At 39.4% G+C, this 20,683-nt stretch overlaps 2 protein-coding genes across 2 annotated transcripts in view; one reads left to right on the top strand and one right to left on the bottom strand.

The window, feature by feature from the left end:
• Positions 1 to 16,790, top strand: part of LOC124120208 (protein disulfide-isomerase A5-like) — a 66,297-nt gene extending 49,507 nt beyond the window's left edge. The window contains exons 16-27 of the mRNA XM_048381961.1: positions 223 to 293; positions 1,726 to 1,854; positions 6,381 to 6,573; positions 7,781 to 7,848; positions 8,462 to 8,543; positions 10,695 to 10,707; positions 11,600 to 11,668; positions 12,848 to 12,987; positions 14,229 to 14,391; positions 14,832 to 14,900; positions 15,703 to 15,950; positions 16,603 to 16,790. Coding sequence (XP_048237918.1) covers positions 223 to 293; positions 1,726 to 1,854; positions 6,381 to 6,573; positions 7,781 to 7,848; positions 8,462 to 8,543; positions 10,695 to 10,707; positions 11,600 to 11,668; positions 12,848 to 12,987; positions 14,229 to 14,391; positions 14,832 to 14,900; positions 15,703 to 15,950; positions 16,603 to 16,754 — 1,397 coding nt within the window. The 3' untranslated portion in view covers positions 16,755 to 16,790. The remainder of the gene's footprint in view (positions 1 to 222; positions 294 to 1,725; positions 1,855 to 6,380; positions 6,574 to 7,780; positions 7,849 to 8,461; positions 8,544 to 10,694; positions 10,708 to 11,599; positions 11,669 to 12,847; positions 12,988 to 14,228; positions 14,392 to 14,831; positions 14,901 to 15,702; positions 15,951 to 16,602) is intronic.
• A 16-nt stretch (positions 16,791 to 16,806) lies between these two features.
• On the bottom strand, positions 16,807 to 18,603 carry LOC125372278. The gene is made up of 3 exons (XM_048381591.1): positions 18,478 to 18,603; positions 16,910 to 18,362; positions 16,807 to 16,820 (listed from the first exon to the last, which is right to left on the bottom strand). The coding sequence occupies exons 1-3, from the start codon at positions 18,601 to 18,603 to the stop codon at positions 16,807 to 16,809; spliced, it is 1,593 nt and encodes a 530-aa protein (XP_048237548.1).
• Positions 18,604 to 20,683: the final 2,080 nt, after the last annotated feature.

The following is a 20,683-nucleotide window of genomic DNA, read 5'->3' as shown; positions in this document are numbered from 1 at the left end:
ATGGGGAGAAGTGTAATATTTTTTATCAGATGAAGATGATATTGCAGCATGTATGTATGTGTAGGTGCAAAGTTAAAGAAAGTAATTTCAGCCGATGATTTGAATGCTCAAATAACAATTTTCAGTGAAAACTTCTCTGAGCCTGTATCTAGATGATGCAGAATCTTTATTGGTGATGTGGTCTAGCATCAACACTAGGATAACAAGGGTATTGTGTTGCAGGGTGTGGTCACTGCAAGAAGGCCAAGCCCGAGTTTACTGCTGCAGCCAGCCAGTTCAAGGATGACAGTAAGGTAGGTGCATCGGTCAAAGCCCGGAGGGATTCGGGTTAGAATTGGTTCTTAGCAACCTACGGTGGTCGTAAAAGGTGACTTAATGGATCTGGTGGTCAGGTTCAGTGACTCGGTTTACATGTCAACATACCCCGAAGGTGTGGATTGTTTCTCATAACATCTATAGCTGGTTTGTCCGGTCTGGTTTCGATTATTTACAATGCACTAGCTCACTTATACCACGAACCTGCAGAAACAGTGGACATAGCGCACCCTTGTATAGTCTGGAAGGTAATTTAAGGTACCGACGTTACTACAATATCTGAAAAACTATCTGAAAAACTCAACTCGAAAGGGTGCACGGGAATCACGCATGAATACGGTGTTAGCGTTGGGCGTCTCAACGTGCGTGATTCCCGTGCACCCTTTCGAGTTGAGTTGATTGGTTCAACTGTGTCATATGGCCCTGTGACGCAGGGGTAGCATTATGCAGATGGCTGTTTCAATGAATGCTCGTTCCACCTGTGACGAACAGGTCTGGTTGTTGATGAAATATAGTGATAGCTAAATAGACAGATTTTTATTCATGCACTGATTGTCTTTAAATGTGATATCCAGTTATGTATGACTGTTTAATAATCTCATACCAACTTTGACTGGAGTAGGTCTGATATTTTTTCAGATATTGTAGTAAACTTCGGTACCTTAAATTACCTTCCAGACTATAGTTAGAGCTGAGTATCGCCTTGTTTCTTGAGATACAATTCGTATCACATACGGACTGATGATACTACTGGTATCACGATACACCATAGCAAATAGTAATGCATGATGAAATCACTGATATACACCTCTTTCTTCATACATATATTTATTGTTATCTCAAACATTTAAACAAAGAAAACCACAAGAACAGAACAGTTTTGAATGAAGGGATGGTTATTAAATGTAACAGTTAGTGCATCCTCAGCTACCACGTCCTCTGCCATGCTTACAGGTGGCGTTTCTGACATTATGGGAGATAACTCTATTAGTTCATGTTCTATTTTAGTGTATCGCGATCTCACAATCTGACGATTCAACTTTCGTGTGTACCTAAGTATTGATGATATCGTAGGTATCGGTGATTCATTACAGCCCTCGACCCGTGAAGATTCGGGGGTAGAATAGGTCTTCAGCAACCCATGCTTGCCCTAAAAGGTGACTATGCTTGTCATAAAAGGCGACTAACGGGATCGGGTGGTCAGGCTGACTTGGTTGATGCATATCATCGATCCCAATTGCGTGGATCGATGCTCATGATATTAATCACTGGATTGTCTGGTCCAGACTTGATTTTTTACAGACCACCGTCATATAGCTTGAATATTGCTGAGTGCTGCATTAAACAACAATCCAATCCAATCGTTACAGCCCTCCCTAGTACGAGTAAGTGTATTGCCCTCTGTTCCAGGTGGCCTATGCTGCTGTCGACTGTACAATACACACGGGAGTCTGTGGCACACACGATGTCAGTGGATATCCCACATTCAAATATTTCAACTATGGAAAAAATTCTCAGAAATATATGGGAGGTCGAGAGGTAAGATTATTTATGAAGCAACAAGGTTTCGTCAGATACGCAGTGTGACATACCTTAACGTGATAATATATTATTTTGCTGATAAGGTTTGATAGAACCTTAAGCTGTAATGATCATTCTTTTTCTATGTTATACTTCAATATCCATCGGATTACAAGATCTGTGATGATCCGGGATAGAATTGACCTTTTTCTCACTTTCGCCATCTTGGATCGAAAACGAGGCTTGGAGAGCATAGCTCCATGCAGTGTGAGTCGCATCAGCTGATAGGGAACAGACAGCATGTTATGCATTTCACTGATGGACATTTCAAACAAACAAAAAATGGTATCCTCTGTATCTAATACAGAAGATATTTCACATTTAATCCTGAGGTCCAACTAAAATATGCCTGTAATACACTGGAATTAGCATTTTGCTGTCAGGATCCCGGAAGTGAATCGAAAGGTGCATTTCGAGATGCGTATTTCAGAAACAGATATTATATTTATCATAACCTCGTCGGCATATAGGTACAATGTGACAGTACATTCAATGACAGAAGTTTTGTATCGTAAATGAACCGCATAACAGGTAACAGGTCAGTGTACTTTTGCAAATTTGCTCAGTCAATGGGTGGCTTGGCGAACTCCAGATCGTCGATCATGTTTATTTCACGTTTCATAGTGGTGTTTGCTGCACAACGCACTGTCGTTTTGCCATGAGTCCAGTTGACAAAAAACACTTTTTCTGCTATGATTTTCATCTAAACATTACGATGTAAATGAAATTAGTTCACAAAATAACTCGTGTGTCAAAATAAATATTCAGAAGGAGCAATAACTCTATTCAGTGTGTACAATGACAGATGAAACTTTACTTGTTCTTCAAACATCACTTATTTAACCCATTATTAACGATTGAGATTGCACCTTGCACGACAAAAGCAATAATGTGTGAAATGTTTAAAATAAGATAAAAGGAAACTTAAAATTGATAAATATAAATAATGCATGAAATTGAAGAAATATAAGAATTGATACAAACACCAACTTCTTGAACACCCTGACCTAATCCTGTATGATGATAGGTAATTGTATATCAAAAGGAAGCTACTAATACATTTATCCTGAATAGTTTGAAAATGTCTTGATCAGATATGAGTACAGATAAAATAACAAAAGATGAAAAGGAATCAACTTCATTTGGTAATCAAACCAAGATAAAATATATGTATCGGTACAAATTATGTTGATGGAACAGTCTGGATTTCTCATATTTAATAAAGAAAAACAAACCGCAATTTTCATGTCTTTATTTCTCACAATATAAGTTTTCAAAACTTAACATTGACCGGGTATCTTTGTCAGTCAAAAGCACCTAATTAAATTCCAGGAGAAAATAATTTTCTTGCTTGTAAACAAATGGTACAATGTGTGACTGAATAAGGCTTTTCACTTCCTCGTCCTATTTAAGTGAAATGTGACAGGAACCACATTTGTTGATTGAATGAATATGGCTTTTCACGTCCTCGTCCTTTGACAGGACGCACATTGTAACCAGTGTGTTACTGTCAGCAGAAAGCTCCTCCAGACATCCATCACCGGATACTAGTACTTCATTGTGTTGACTCTCTGGACTCAAAGCCTGAAATGAATAATTCAATAATATTGTAATCATGGTAATAATATTTCTACTTCCAATTTTTTTTTATAAACAATGCATATTCACCTTCTCTCAAAATATTGCTTATTTAGAAAACAACATTCTTCTGAAACAGAGAAATTTAAGGAAAATTAATCACAGTGTGTAACATTAAATGCTACTTTAGAACAATCTTGAAGGCATCAATTCATCTGATATGTCTAAAGGAATACTGTTAAAAGCGGCGTTAAACACAACTCACTCACTCACTGATATGTCTAAAACTCAAACAGTATATTCTGTGTAAATAATAAACACAACAGATGCATCAATTTAATGACAGTGTACTACAGCTCTTTATATCAATGTCACACAGAAATTCACTCTTGTTTTAATGAAACACGTTTTGATATTTGTATTACCGGTATGTATTTAATCATGAAATACTTTGTTTAGTCTGACCATGCTGAAAACATACACTCGCTAGGGTGAAATAGATAAGATTTTTATTAAAATCAGGTGAAATATCACGTTTTGTCAATCCTACGGTCAGTCTGCCTCATTGACACTATGGTTTTCTGAGTAAGGTCATGAAGATCACAAAGAAAATATAAGACTTGAATTTCTTTTGTCAAATGAAATGTTTATCTCTTCTTGTGGTTTACTAAAGTTGATATCTTGACTTGAAAATATTAACTTTGTCAGGTCACAAGATGAGATAAATTCATGCTATCATCGTTATTTGACAAGGAAAACAAATTTCTTCTATGTATTTATATTTTTTTATATTTCTCGTTTTGATTGAATTATAAAAATTATAAAAATTATCACACCACTTGACTTGACTGAAATAAACTAAAGTTCTAAAGATTGTTAACAATAGTAAACTATTACATCATAACAATATAATTATTGCAAAATGGCACAGTAAGCACAACTATATTCTTACATATAAATTGATATGATTAATAATCAATAATACATGGCAGTTGCTTGCACAATAAAAATTATTTTGTTTTAAAAGTTTCAAAACATGTTTGTGGACATAAAACCAGATGGGTTTCACAATTAAACAAAGGGAATAAATGAATTATGATTGCAATACCCATGGGAATTAAAAATAATTCTGTTTATACTTTAAGTTTATAGTAATGTCAATATCAATTTATGCATTTGAAATATTTGAATACAGACTGTTAAAGAGTTATCTGTTTCTGTAAATTATATACAGATCACATGTAGATTGAACATTCACTGGCCATTAATTAGTTGTGTTTTTGTTCATTTCATAACATGATTAATTTGGTACAGTAAAGTAAATATCATTTTGGTAGAAATATTGTTTGCAAAATTGCAGATCAAACTGTACTTTACTTCAAATATTTACACACCCTTTATGTAATAATTCAGTTGAAATATTACACCTCATGCTATCTAATCTGTCAACATTGACAATCAAAATAACAACTGTTCACAATCACAACAGCACAAGTAGATCTAGAGGTCTAATATTTTATTGGAATGCATTTTGAGTCCATTACAATTTACATCAAATACCCAACTGATGCAAAATTTTGATTTGTTACGATTGTAAATTCTCAGTAGGTTACAATTTGATACATTATATCAACATATCAATTTAGTTAGTTTCTGACATCTATCTAGATATGGTCAAAATGTCAATATTTCGACTTCAAATACAACCCGCCAAGTTATTTAAACTAACAATAAATAGTTTGGCTTAATGGTGTGTAAACAATGAATTATTCTTTACAAGATCTCAGTAGCATTTGTATTAAGTCTGTTCAGCTACCATAAACTGCACTGGGAGTTACCAGGTGGTCATGTAAGCAACCCATACTTGCCGTAAAAGGCGACTATGCTTGACATAAGAGATGACTAACGGGATCGGATGGTCAGGCTCACTGACTTGGTTGATGCATGTCATTGTATGAATTCCAATTGCATGGATCGATACACATAATGTCAATCACTGGATTGTCTGGTCCAGATTATTTTGCTACCACCAGTGTAGGGGACATTAATCTTGAAATTTGCTCTCTAAACCTAAATGTAGTATCATTTATACTTTTGTTTATGTCTTTGGGAATGCCACTATATATAATTTGGAAAGGTTTGGGACTGACCATATTTCACGGGTAAATTGACATTTTTGTTTGTTTGATCAAATTAACAAAGAAAATAATTTAGCAAGGGTAAGAATATTTGGCGTCCCGGCCGTTATCACTTGAAAATAATGGTCAGTCGGTTGCAAGTTCAACTCCAAGCAGGGTTGTGGCCAGTATCACAGTGGGGAGCTTTGACTGGTGGCAGTTGTAGTATAGAGAGCTCTGCGATCTGGCTGTCGCTGTGAGGAACCTGGGTATGTGTTCGTCAAAATGACCACTGAGTCTTGACACTACTTCAGTTGACAAATACCTGGGAGATGTAATGCATAACATGGGTCTGACTCGGTGAAGATGTTCTTTGTTTGGAACATCTCTCATTACATCTTCTCAAGGCCAGAATACAGATCTCTGTCAAGCCCCAATGGGGATTCTGGGTGAGAATAGGTGACAATCAAACCATGCTTGTCGTAAGATGTGACAAATAGACAAGAGGGGCAAACACGGTCACTTTGTTAATTACGTGTCATCATACCCCAAAGGCATGGATCGTTTCTAATAATATCAATCACTTTCTGGTTTAGATTCGATTATGTACAGGCCACAGCCATATGTCGCTGTAATATTGCTGATTTAGGCATTAAACAAAAAAATAAACAAACACAGATTACATTCATTGGATACATGTGAGGTTAAAAGTCACTGGTAAAGTTTTGGACGACATCACTTTGAACAGTTTTTATTCCATGACTGTTGTGACATCCTGTCTGCCTCCAGGAAGCCGACTTCGTCCATTTCATGAAGGACCCCCTGAACCCCACCCCCACCCCCGCCACTGCCAGCCAGCCCCCTCCAGAGGATGGGTGGAAGGATGTGACAGGGCATGAGAATATCCACATCCTTTCAGAATCCAACTTTGACAGCTTTATCAAGGAGAAGAAATCTGTTCTTGTTATGTTTTATGCACCATGTGAGTATAGACATATATCCCACCTTTCCATTCCGGCCCTGGTAACTATGGTTGTTGTGAGAGTCAAACAAAATGGTAGTGGTTACAATGTTACGATGTGTAACCGGCTGACTGTCACATCAACAGTGTTCATTCATCCTGAGAGTACAGTGATTCCATCGGCAGAGCTACAGATAAGCAGCATGTTTGCGTAAAATACCCCCAATAATATTTAAAACCCAATTACTTTCAATTAACTTGTGTACAGAAACTTTTACATTAAATGAGAAATTTAAATGTATGAAAACAGCTCGCGTAAATACACAATGAAGCTTTTTCAGCATGTGTACAAAGACCTAATTTCAAACAAAAAGCCAAACAAAATGATAGGGGGCTTACAACCTTTCCAGCTGATTGTGTCACATCATCAGTCCCCTGTTCTCTATTGCTTGTTGTGTGAGGCAGCTAACTGGTATCTGATGGTTGTGATATCAAACACCAGTTTGTCTAGTCCAGGTTTGTTTATTCACAGCCTGTGTGTATTGCTGGAATATTGCGGGCAACGGCGTAAAACACCATTCACTCTCTCCCAATGTTCCATCTACATTATTCAGGGTGCATCCTGCCATGATATTGCTGGAAAAATTGCTGAAAAAGCTGCTGAAAAAGCTGGAAATTTGCTGGAACATTGTTGAAATATTGCTATAATCTTGCTGAAATATTGCTATAATCTTGCTGAAATATTGCTGGAACATTGTGGAAATATTGCTGGAACATTGTGGAAATATTGCTGGAACATTGTGGAAATATTGCTGGAACATTGTGGAAATATTGCTAAACTTTTGCTGAAATATTCCTTTAATCCTGCTGAAATATTCCTATAATCTTGCTGAAATATTCCTATAATCTTGCTGAAATATTGCTATAATCTTGCTGAAATATTGCTGGAACATTGTTGAAATATTGCTAAACTTTTGCTGAAATATTGTAATAATCTTGCTGAAATATTGCTATAATCATGCTGAAATATTGCTGAAATGTTGCTTGAATATTGCTTGAATATTGCTTGAATATTGCTAAAAGCAGGGTAAAAACCTACTCACTCACTCAGTCTCTGAAGATCAATCATTCTTCTGTAATATGTCTGTGTGTAGTTGTATGCGTTATGTGTTTCTCTGTAGGAAGCATGTTTACATGTCTGGTGTAATAAGGTGGCCTGTGGTTTCAGGGTGCGGCCATTGCAAGGCTATGAAACCTGCCTATGGGGAGGCTGCTGCCCAGCTCAAGAAAGACGGAGTAAGTCTCAAGCTATTGGGAGATCCTTCTCAAGGCATAGTAGATGGATTGGATATCAAATTGTTAACCTTTCCCCCGTGGTGATTCTGGGTTAGAATTGTTCCCAACCCATGTTTGTTGTAAGTGGTGACCCAATGAATCGGGTTGTCAGATTGGGTGACTTGGTTGATACGGTCGTATCCCAGGTCATCATTGTCCAAAGACAAGGCTCATGAAATCAATCACTGGTTTGTCTGGTCCTGCCATGATTATTTCTCGACTGCCATCACATAGATGGAATATTGCTGAGTGTTTGGGATAAATAACAAACAAGCAATCTAATATGGTTTATTGGCACAGGTGGTCCATTAGCCTAAAGCATACCAGGATCCACGGATCATAGAATCGAACCCCAGATTATGATTGACAGCACTATGGGTGTCAGGAATTAAAGAACTTTTAACCAAAGATGCTGCAATGCGCTGTGCGAGTTGCTTCCCTTAGTCTTGCCAGGATCCACTGCCCAACCAAATTATTATCAATGGTCAGCAACATACCCATGTTCGGGGCATCGCCAAAGTGGTAAACGTGTGACTAGGGTCAGGTTTGGATTTCTACCCATTTCTTCTTCTAGGTCGACGGTGTCCTTGCCGCAGTAGATGCCACTGTAGATGCTGCAGTTGCCGGGAAGTACGATGTCCGAGGGTATCCAACATGTGAGTTGTAGTGTCAGTAATTGATATTGGTTTATTTCCTTACAACATGAGAATGAAATCTCGTCAGATAACAGTATCAAGATGGAGAGGAATTCACGGTATCACGATACTTAAAACCACTTTGAGCATACCTTTGCGATATGAGTATTGGAATAATATTGTTTCATAAGTATCTTGACTGGCCTACAATGGAAATTCCTGTGTATGTCAAACGTGTGTCAATGCTTGGGAGTTTTTTTCTGGAGTAAAGGCTATATCAATGAAATCAGATATTTTACTCCAATACGATATTTTGCAGTGCGTCTGCCGGTCAGTGATGAGGCTCCTTTATTCTTGGTACAAATGAGCAAAGTATTCATACCAGCATATCTTATTTCTGTATCTGGGGAAAATGGGCCAATGAGCTCTGAATCTAAATAGTTAACACTGCACCATGATGTAGTTTTTATTTGTATAAAATATTTTATACACCATGGCATTTCCCCCAAAAGGGGGAGCACCAGTGAAAAACATTTGTGTTCTGTGTAGGTTTTCTTTTGTACAAATAAAAATGTTTAATAAATGAAGCCAAACCATTTTGTAAAGTTGGCATCTGATTGGTGTCATATCTGAATAAAATATCAGACTTTAACGAGATTGGGAGCTAATGGAGATACCTCTGATTACTATCTTGTAATGAACTTGTCCTACTGAATAACTTTTTTTTATACTTTTATTGTTCCCAGAGTTATAGATTAATACAGTATTCCATCAAAAACATTATTTGGATTGCATAGAATAACACAATACACTCTTTAAAAAATTAAAGGGTTGGAAACAAACATTGTCATATTTCAAACCAAAATGGTTGCAACACACAATCAGACCAAGCATAGCATGTATCAACAGAGAGCTAAGAATCAAATGCTGAGAATAAAAGTGTCCATTTTTTGTAAAAGTTATTTTTGTCATCCTTTTTATAGCAATAAATTTCTCGATTGGATACATGTTTTGAAGTAGTATTAAAAGTTTTTCTTTTTTCGGTTTGGTTCCTTTGATTCCACTTACCTGAATATGCCTTGTTCCCAATAAAAGTATATGATTGATTAAAGTATTAGAGTAGTTAGAACCAAACCAAATAAGATATTTTTTCAAGTTTTTTTTTGAGAAAGATAATTGTTAAGCCAAAATTGTTTAGTTTCATTACATTCCCCAAAGACATGCCTGATGTCCTCATTGACAACATTACAAAAGCAACCTACTGAATATCTTAGTGAATGGGTTTCCATGTGTCTCTTCCATCAAAATGTATTTTGGATCACAACAAATGGAAAACGTAATTATTACTATCAATAATTGAGCACAGGGTCCATGTTAAGTATGGATATTATAACTATTTATCAGTGCATTGCCATCAGGCAGTGGGCATGGATAATTTTTATCGGTGGTTGAGCTATTTGTCCCGACTGATTAAGAGATAGCTGCTTTTAATGGTTTATAGCTATAGCACTTTCTCAATCTTATTAAAATCAGATCTTAGTTCTCGCTACTGTTAAACAAAGATTTGAGGACATCCCATTGCAGCTCATGTCAGAACGACCTTTCATGTGACAAATGAGAGCATTGCTTATCAGATCATGGAAGTGACAGTTGGAATGTGATTTTTGATCGTGGAACCTCGAAAAAAGACACACAGGGTATTCCGAACGCCAGTTATGGGCTTTATGTCTGTATTCATACAATCTAGACCATCTATTAGCCATTCCAGAGTGTTCTTTTGTTCAGTTTTTAATTTTTTAATCGAGTATATGTAGCGTAGAGACAGTTTGAAACTCCTGCCGTAAAGCTTGATTAATCTACCTTCTGATTGGCTATTGTCGACTTCTTGTTAGTTATTCCATTGGTCGGTCAAAGTTTGCGAAAGGTCAGTCTGATGTGAACCTGTAATGGGATGTCCTCGGATCTTTGTTTACCGGTAGCGAGAACTGATATATGATTTTAATGAGATTCAGCACTTGATCAAATTATGAAATTAATGAGAGCATGAAACGAAGTGAAAAAAGTGAGTGTCTCTTGCTCATATTGATGTTCAGTATAGGTTTCGTTTAAACATGTTTGAAAAAACTAACTTTCCTTTTCTTTCTTTCATAATTTTCCAACCTGAATCTGCAGTGAAATATTTCAAGTAAGTATAAAAGTAACTGACATATTGGCACTGTTTGGAGCAGATTTCTATCACAGTCAGTTGGGTATGGAGTAAGCATTTGGAAGTCAATGGCAATCATTTCTGTCAAATAGCTTGCTCCACTTTCTCAATTCCACCTTGGTATTAATCTACATCACCATGGCAACAGTGGTTACAATTTTATATAGGTACCAACCTACAGCTTGATCCACTTGTACTGTGGGTCTTTTGGCTACAACTTTTTCAGTTCAAGTAGTCAGTAACAGTGGAAGTAAAGAGTTATCTCCCTTGCACTGTTTATACCCAAGCTCCTCACAGCGATAGCCCATTCACGGAGCTCTCTATACTATCGCTGCCACCAGTCAAAACTCCCCACTGTGAATAGGTGGCCATAACCGTGCTTGGAGTTGAACTCGCAACCGAATGACCATTATGTTTACAAACAAGCAACAACTGTCGTGATGCCGAATACACTTATCGCTGCTAAATTACTTTCTTCGTTTGTCAATTTGAATTTCTGTTTCATTAAAACTTTCGTGTTATTGATATAGTAAGAATGTAAGGGAGAAGTTGGTTGATTTTCCGTTAGTCTGCAATCTCGAACCAATCTGATTATTAAAATAACAAAGTAAATTCATCTGGAAAACATGGTCAGTCGTAAACCTTTTAAAATGAAATATGATCGCATTCCCAAAGACATAAACAAAACTATCAACGTTACTACGTTTGGGTTAAGAGGGAAAATTTCAAGATTCTTGTAATGGCCGTGCCCACACTCGTGGCAGCGATGTTACCGAGAGTGTAACGAAGGTGTCACGCCCTTGGAAGGAGCTTGGTTTATACCATTATGAGAGCCCTTATCAAAGACTGTTTATTTCTGTTTATCTTTCAGAGATGGCGCTCTAGCATTTGAGTACTCAAGTGGCAGATCTGCAGGCGATCTTGTTTCTTTTATGAAGAAGTGAGTGCGGAATTAACTTAGCATAGTATATAATACATTTGAAAAATGTTTCCACGTTGTCAGTTGATATAAATATATTCAGAGCTTAAATTTTTAGAAATAAACAGAATGTGAATCTGTGGAATGTGATTGCAATATTTTCCGTTTGTTTTCATAAACGTAAAAGAATTGGCCAGGCTACTGTTTCCTCTTTGGCCGACAATAGAATGGGTGGGCTTGTGTTTTTTTATTGTGTTAAAAATGTTACTGATGATTTTGTGTTGTTTTCCACGTTTTTGTTTGTGTTAATGAATAAATATGCAGTCAGTGTAGGTCTTATTGTTGATGTATTTGTTTATTATCCCCTGCCACGAAGTGGGCCGGGAGATATAGGGATGGAGTTTGTCTGTCTGTCTGCTTCTTAACAGGGACACATTTTCTGAAAAACTATTGAAAATTAAAACACTAATTTTACTGGTCATGACCTCATATGAGTTCGAAAATTGGTGTCGTAAATTCATTTTTTACAGAGTTATGGCCCTTGCGCAATGCTTTTCAACTTAGTGCATACTGTGTGAAATAGGGACAAGATTTCTAAGAAACTACTGAAGTTGCATGAATGAAAGTTGGCATGCTTATCTAAAAGTTACTTGTCGAGACTGAGTTCAGAAATTGGTCCCATAAATTGTCTTTTGACAGAGTTATGGCCCTTGATCCATGTTATGTTACCTGGTGCATAGTGTCTGCAATGGGGCAAGTTTTCTATGAAACAACTGAAGTTAGCTTATCTAAGAAATACTTATCAAGACTGAGTTATTTTTTCCAGAGAAGGGGCCTTTTGTGTATATTAATTTCACATTTAATCATTTTTACATTTTTACATTCATACCTCATAAAGCAACCGAAAGGCTTTATAGGACTCTATTTTATAGTTCATATTCACTTCTTTATGAACAAACAAAATTCTAATGTGCCCCATGGCAGGGGATAGTGAAAACGCTGTTTTCTTGTTAGAATTCTCAAACAAGCTAGCATTATGTGTTTAAGCCATTTCTTAAATACGCTATCTTACAATTGTTAAGAAATGTCTGAACAAATTTTAAGGCATTATCACTTCATGAATTAGTTTTACAGTATGTAGTATCGGTAATTACAGGTACATGGTGATGTGTTTGTCTCAGTGTCCTTGTTCTCTTTCAGCCCTACAGCGCCGCCCCCTCCCCCTCCCCCAGAACCAGAATGGAGTGATGAGAAAAATGATGTTCACCACCCATCAGACAAGGAATTTGATTCTTTTATGGCCAAAGAAAAATCTGTATTAGTCATGTTTTACGCACCCTGTGAGTATGATAAAAGACATCCCCAGTATTCCAATATAACCCTGTGACACCTTCAATATTAAAAAAAAAACCTGTCACATCCTCAATATCCCAATATAGCCCTGTGACACCCTCAATATTCCAGTATAGCCCTGTGACACCCTCAATATTCCAATATAGCGAGGTGACACCCTCATTATTCAATATAGCCCTGTGACACCCTCAATATTCCAGTATAGCCCTGTGACACCCTCAATATTCCAATATAGCCCTGTGACACCCACGGTATTCCAATATAGCTGGAATATTGCTGTTTGTGGGATTAAAGAGCAAACAACATGAATAGTATGTGTGTGAAAAGTAGCTGGATTAATAAGCTAGACATGTCCTGAAATAATGCATGCCATATCAATCATCAGATCACAAGGAAGAATTCGTCATTCACACATAATCTTACTTTTGTACAATTCATGCTTGTTCATTTAGTTTGTGCTTAAGAATAGTTGTAGATAATTTTAAAGAAAAAAATGATGTTTGTTGACTGAACATTTGGTTATTCTATGACAAATGTAACTGAAAATTTAGTAATGTTTATGCTCAATGTAAATAGTATCTCAGAATGCCTGTACCTCTATGAGTATTATAGTTTAACAAATAGGGTATATGAGATTCTTGGATTAAGAACGGTACTGACAATGATCACACTGACTTCATTCTAGCAAGGGGCGGTCGGGTAGTCTAGTGGTAAAAGGGTTTTCCTCATCACACCGAAAACCCGGGTTCCATTCCTGACATGGGTACAATCTGTGAAGCCCATTTCTGGTGGCCCCGTCGTGATGTTGCTGGAATATCTCTCTCTCTCTCTCTCTCTCTCTCTCTCTCACTCTCTCACTCACTCACTCACTCACTCACTCACTCACTCACTCACTCACTCACTCACTCAAAGTAGGAAAACAGGTGGTCCAGTTGTCTTGGGCACCACAATTCCATCTGCAGAGTTGTGTCCCTTAGAAACCTATGACCAAGGGTTTGAATCTCAGATTAACTGTGATTACGTTTCTTAGTTTGTCATCAACATTTACATCATAAACCTAGACTGGTAAAGGTCCGAAACCTGCATCACTTTGGACTTTCCTCCAACGCAAAGCAGAAACATTGTGATATAGTTTAAATACTGTTCACAGTTGTGTAAAATTAAACTAACTTACTCCACTTTTCTAGCAAAGCTGGATGGTCATGAACATGATGGTCTTTTATTTCAGGGTGTGGACATTGCAAGAAGATGAAGCCCGCATATGCAGCTGCTGCAGGCAGACTTAAAAAGGAATTCCCTGCTGCAAAGCTTGTGGCTGTAGATGCCACCAAGTACAAGGATGTCGGCCAGAAATATGGCGTGGCTGGTTATCCTACTTTGAAATATTTTCAGTAAGCAACTCACATTATCACAAAGTTCACAAATATGAACTAAAAACATGTCATTTTACCCTTTATAGACACCAAAGAGAGACATTTCCTTATAATGTTCTGACATAGCTTTGGTCCTGTGAAGATCCGGGTTCGAATAGGTCTTCAGCAACCCATGCTTGCCATAAAAGGCATGTATGCTTGTCGCAAGAGGTGACTGACAGGATCAGGTGGTCAGGCTCGCTGACTTGGTTGATGCATATTATCGGATCCCAATTGCATGGATCAATGCTCACAATATTGTCTGGTCCAGACTCAATTATTTACAGACTGCTGTCATCTGGCTGGAATATTGCTGAGTGCTGCGTTTAACACACAAACAAACAAACAAAAATGACATAGCTTTGACATTGAGCTAAGATGAAGTTGACACATTTTATGTGGATATTTTTCTCTTTCAGAAATGGCCAAGAGAAGTTTGACTACACAGGGGGTCGAACTGAAGATGCTATTGTAGAATTTATGAAAAAGTAAGTAATATTCACCTCTTCTTCTTCATAATGCTTCAGATGGAGTATTATGCTGATATACACAAGTATAAGAGGTTGATCAATGGGGTGAATAAGATGGTGGCTATAGCTTCTATAGATGGTCACCTGACAAGAGCTAAGTTTTTACTGTTGGGGATAAGTGTCCAGGTGATCTGAGGTGATCCAGTGGTTCAGAATTACAGCTCTCAAAGCCAGTCCAGGAACTCACGTTTTTATCAATACAAGATTTGAACTGAATATGAACATAGGTTTCTGAAACCATGCCCTTGTTCCCAGGTTGACTTGTATTGTCATGAACCTGTGTCGCTTTGGGCTTTTCGACTCAAAAAGCTGTGATATGAAATACTGTTTAACCCATCTCACTCACCTTAACCAATGTGAGGTTGTATGATAGTCCTGTTGATTAATAATTGATGCTCAGGTTTGTCTACTCAAGGTCTGAACCCTGATTGCGGACAGTCATCTTGAGTCTTAACCTGTCGACCTCTGAATGAGAAACACAAAGACACACACATCGAACACCCCCCAATCCCAAACCCATCCCCTCAAACCCACCCACACGCACGCACGCACCCACGCGCACACGCACACACACACACACACACATCGAACACCCTCCCAAACCCACCACCCCACCCCACACACACAGTTTTCAGTCAAGCTGACACACCGTGTTTTAACTTCAACACTCTTGAAAGCCTTGTTAAAGAAAACTCACCTTATCTATAGAAACGTGATGACATTGAAGTATGTGCATCCTACTCTTTTCCTCCATCTCCAGCCCCAAGGCTCCACCACCTCCCCCACCTCCAGAGCCGGAGTGGAGCACCGTGGCGTCTTCTGTCAACCATCTGACCTCAGATACCTTCGCCGACTTCATAGGGCAGCGGGATGCCGTCCTGGTCATGTTTTACACACCGTGGTGTGGTCACTGCAAGCGGGCCAAACCAGACTTCCAGAGTGCTGCTGACTTCATCAAGGGGGATAAGAAGAAGGCTTTTGCGGCTGTCGATTGCACCAAAAATACAGGTATGAGAAAACGGAATGTCATTAAACATGCGAGATGTTACCGCTATACTGGTATCCCACGATATAAAATACCAATGAATACGTACCACAATACGTTTGGAAAATACTGGTATATTGCATTTTTTAAAAATCATGCATACCATCTTGTTGGAAGACTGGTGACAACTCTAATGGAAATTAAGAAATTAGCAACTTTTTCCACAGATTTGCTTGGGGTGGTCAGGTAGCCTAGTGGTTAAAGCGTTCGCTCGTCACGCCGAAGACCCGGGTTCGATTCCCGACATGGGTACAATGTGTGAAGCCCATTTCTGGTGTTCCCCGCCGTGATATTGCTGGAATATTGCTAAAAACGGCGTAAAACCATACTCACTCACTTACTCACAGATTTGCTTGGTCCAGGTTCGATTATTTGCAGGCAGCCTTGATGTGGCTGGACTATTGTTCAGAATGGCATTGAAAAAATATGAGACCCATGAAGATCCAGGGTAGAATAGGTCTTCAGCAAAGAAAGGTTGCTGTTAACGTTAAAAAAGAAATAAAGAAAGTAATATGTACTTTCGTTCATATGTGTGTTTGATAAGCTGTGGTTTACCTGTAGAAGGCCTATTTTCTTTGTGATCCTTGAATAATGTTTCATATTTTTGGTTTTCAGAGGTGTGTAAAAAGGAAGGTGTGAGCGGTTACCCTACAATCAAGCTTTACGTGGGAGGCAAATTCCTTAGTGCTTATAATGGTGATAGGACAAAAGATGAATTTGTCAAGTATCTTAATAATGCCCCAACGTTAAATAAAGATGAATTATAGAAATCCTGTTTTTAATTAAAATATTTATAATTTTAATCACCTGGTTTGTTTTTTATATTTTATTAACTTGAAGACTGAAGATAAGAATAGAGTATGCAGTGCATGTGTGCCTCTGTTTCTATTGTATGGGCCGCAATCAGGGTAAGAAGTGATACCTCTATTCTCTGTCCCACAATCAGGGTAAGCAAGAGAGCCTCTATTGTCTTGACCACAATCAGGATAAGCAAGGATGGCTCCATTCTCTGTCCCACGGTCAGGGTAAGCAAGGATGGCCCCATTCTCTGTCCCACGGTCAGGGTAAGCAAGGATGGCTCCATTCTCTGTCCCACAATCAGGGTAAGCAAGGATGCCTCCATTCTCTGTCCCACAGTCAGGGTAAGCAAGGATGCCACCATTCTCTGTCCCACAGTCAGGGTAAGCAAGGATGCCTCCATTCTCTGTCCAACAATCAGGGTAAGCAAGGATGGCTCCATTCTCTGTCCAACAGTCAGGGTAAGCAAGGATGCCTCCATTCTCTGTCCCACAATCAGGGTAAGCAAGGATGCCTCCATTCTCTGTCCAACAATCAGGGTAAGCAAGGATGGCTCCATTCTCTGTCCAACAGTCAGGGTAAGCAAGGATGCCACCATTCTCTGTCCCACAATCAGGGTAAGCAAGGATGCCTCCATTCTCTGTCCAACAATCAGGGTAAGCAAGGATGCCTCCATTCTCTGTCCCACAGTCAGGGTGAGCAAGGATGCCTCCATTCTCTGTCCCACAGTCAGGGTAAGCAAATGTGCCTCTATTCTCTGTCCCACAGTCAGGGTAAGCAAGGGTGCCACCATTCTCTGTCCCACAATCAGGGTAAGCAAATGTGCCTCTATTCTCTGTCCCACAGTCAGGGTAAGCAAGGATGCCTCCATTTTCTGTCCCACAATCAGGGTATGCAAGGATGCCTCCATTCTCTGTCCCACAGTCAGGGTAAGTAAGGATGGCTCCATTCTCTGTCCCACAATCAGGGTAAGCAAGGATGGCTCCATTCTCTGTCCCACAGTCGGGGTAAGCAAGGATGGCTCCATTCTCTGTCCCACAGTCGGGGTAAGCAAGGATGGCTCCATTCTCTGTCCCACAGTCGGGGTAAGCAAGGATGGCTCCATTCTCTGTCCCACAGTCAGGGTAAGCAAGGATGGCTCCATTCTCTGTCCCACAGTCGGGGTAAGCAAGGATGGCTCCATTCTCTGTCCCACAGTCTGGGTAAGCAAATGTGCCTCTATTCTCTGGCCCACAATCAGGGTATGCAAGGATGGCTCCATTCTCTGTCCCACAGTCAGGGTAAGTAAGGATGGCTCCATTCTCTGTCCCACAGTCAGGGTAAGCAAATGTGCCTCTATTCTCTGGCCCACAGTCAGGGTAAGCAAGATAGCCTCTATTCTCTGTCCCACAGTCAGGGTAAGCAAATGTGCCTCTGTTCTCTGTCCTACAATCAGGGTAAGCAAGGATGGCTCCATTCTCTGTCCCACGGTCAGGGTAAGCAAGGATGGCTCCATTCTCTTTGCTCACAGTCAGGGTAAGCAAGATAGCCTCTATTCTCTGTCCTACAATCAGGGTTAGCAAGGATGCCTCTGTTGTCTGGACCACAATCAGGGTAAGCAAGAGTACCTCTGTTCCTTGATCAGGGAAAGCTAGGGTGACTCTGTTCTCTGGTTCACAATCAGAGTAATAAAGAGAGCACTGTTCCCTTCACCTTGATAAGGATAAGCCATGAGTCCTTGCCGCGACTTGAGCAATGATCCAGGTAGTTGGGTGCAGTTGCTAGGTCTCGCCTATTGCCTTTGCGGGCTGGACTTGTACATACATACAGCCACGCCATGTTTAGTAGAATCACACCAAGTGCATTCACAATGTACACCAAAATCCTGAATTATTCATGCTGAAACGAAACAAGTAATCATTTTTGCCACATGATCTTTCAAAACTAGTTTTGATACTTGTACAACATGACTTGAGCTTGATTTAGTTGGACATAGGTATGACCTTTTTGGTTTGGTGTAAAATAAATCATAAATCCTCAGTTTTCAAAGCCAAACACGTTAAAAGATGGTACTTGTTGGCGCTTGGCATTGAGGGGATAAATTAGAATAGGTCTTCAGCAACCATCCTTTTCATTAAAGGTGACTGTTTGTCATAAGAACCGAGTATCTGGATCGGGTGGGCTCACTGACTTGGTTGATACATGTCGTTGTATCCCAATTGCATAGATCGATGCTCATGATGTGCGGCGTCAAACAAACAACGTCGTTAAGTGATTGGAAGCAGGAGCATCGACGTTAACTATAGAAAACAGGTGTAAAATATCTGTTGCCGTTGCACGGTACTTGAAAAAGACATTCTTAAAAGCATTGTGAATTTCACTGTGGTATAGTCACTGAGCTACAGATACGAATGTTGCGTGTTCGATCCTCGGGAATAAAAGAAAACTTTTGTCATTTGATGTTTATATGTTACAAAGTTGTAGTTATAAATTACGGTGGCCCATACCCGCCACTGGTGAGATCATTTTTCACTGTATGCCTCTATATTTTATCTGTCGGCCGCCAGATACTTCCACTGGTGAGATAAAATATAGAGGTTTACAGGGGGAAATGATCTCACCAGTGGAAGTATCTGGCGGCCGCCAGACAAAATATAGACTGAGGCATACAGTGAAAAATGATCTCACCAGTGGCGGGTATGGGCCACCGTAATAAATACCTGTTTATGAGATTTAACCCGACTGGAGAATGACGTCACTGGAGGTTTAATAAGAATCTGTACCGGGAGACCCGCTTCATGACACTTAGCCTCAGGAAGTTTTTATGACCAAGGGACAAAAGAAGCACGGATATTGAAAGAGTTGTTTTATACCTCTTCACGTCCATCGCTTCATTGCTGTTTACACAGCGCCTACTGTCACATATACAAATAAAAATAATCGAGGATGATCGGGAGGAATAATTTCATTGGGGAATCTGAGTAACTGAGTGAGATGATCTGTTTATAAGCGTGGTACCTTGTGGGTATATTGTCATGATCATTTTGTATGTTGATTGCCCGTAACACGGGGTTTCCGATCAGCCTTAGTATTAGCCCTCCAGGATATATGAGCTCTCCAAGAGCACCCACGTAGTTCTAAATCGATTTACGAAATCATTTCAGGTGGAAGATACAACCGCACTTTCCCCAACTGGAATTTGTCTATCGTTCAGTCTGCTCTTATGGAAGCCCTATATGCGCCTATTCACAAGGCAACTCTTTGCGAGTCTCCTAGAAGACTGCCGGGGCCACGGTTGGCCCAGTCGTCTAAGGCGCCCTGATTCGTTGTGCAGAGTTGCGTCCCTTGAACACGCCAGAAACCTATGATTGTGGGCTCGAATCCCGGTTCGCCCCGATTATGATTTTAGGTTTGTCAGCACCATACCCGTACCGAAGTTGTAAACGTCTGAGACCTGCATCACTTGGGGCTTTCCTCCCACATTAAGCTGACACGTCGTGATATAACTGGAATACTGTTAAAACTCACTCACTCTTGGAACAGCTCCTTATAATCTGGTAAATTGGTTTCATTGAGCAGGATATAATTACCAGATGTAGAGTGCATATGGCCAATGTCCCCTTGGTTTGAAGGTTAGTGTTAAAACCCTTGACTATAACCGTTATGTTTTTATAAGCAAAGGGAAAAGCTATCTGTCTAATAATTTCTGTGGCGCCGATGGTCTTGCGTCGCTGCGAGGTCTTCATCATCTTCCCGAGGCAAGAAAGTTAACTGACTTTGAAAGTCCAGTATCCACGTGGGGTCTTCATTTGCATGCCATAACAACCTTGCAGCAAGTGAACAGCGAAGACATGCCACGAATGACAACGCCATCGGCCGACTGCAAATTTGAGAATCATCTATAGATTTTTTCACGTAG

The sequence above is a fragment of the Haliotis rufescens genome, unplaced genomic scaffold (genome assembly GCF_023055435.1).
Source record: "Haliotis rufescens isolate VD_foot unplaced genomic scaffold, xgHalRufe1.0.p SCAF_4, whole genome shotgun sequence".
Classification (NCBI taxonomy): Eukaryota; Metazoa; Mollusca; class Gastropoda; order Lepetellida; family Haliotidae; genus Haliotis; species Haliotis rufescens.
Note: the sequence above shows the minus strand (reverse complement) of the source record. Positions and strands in the feature narration are given on the sequence as shown.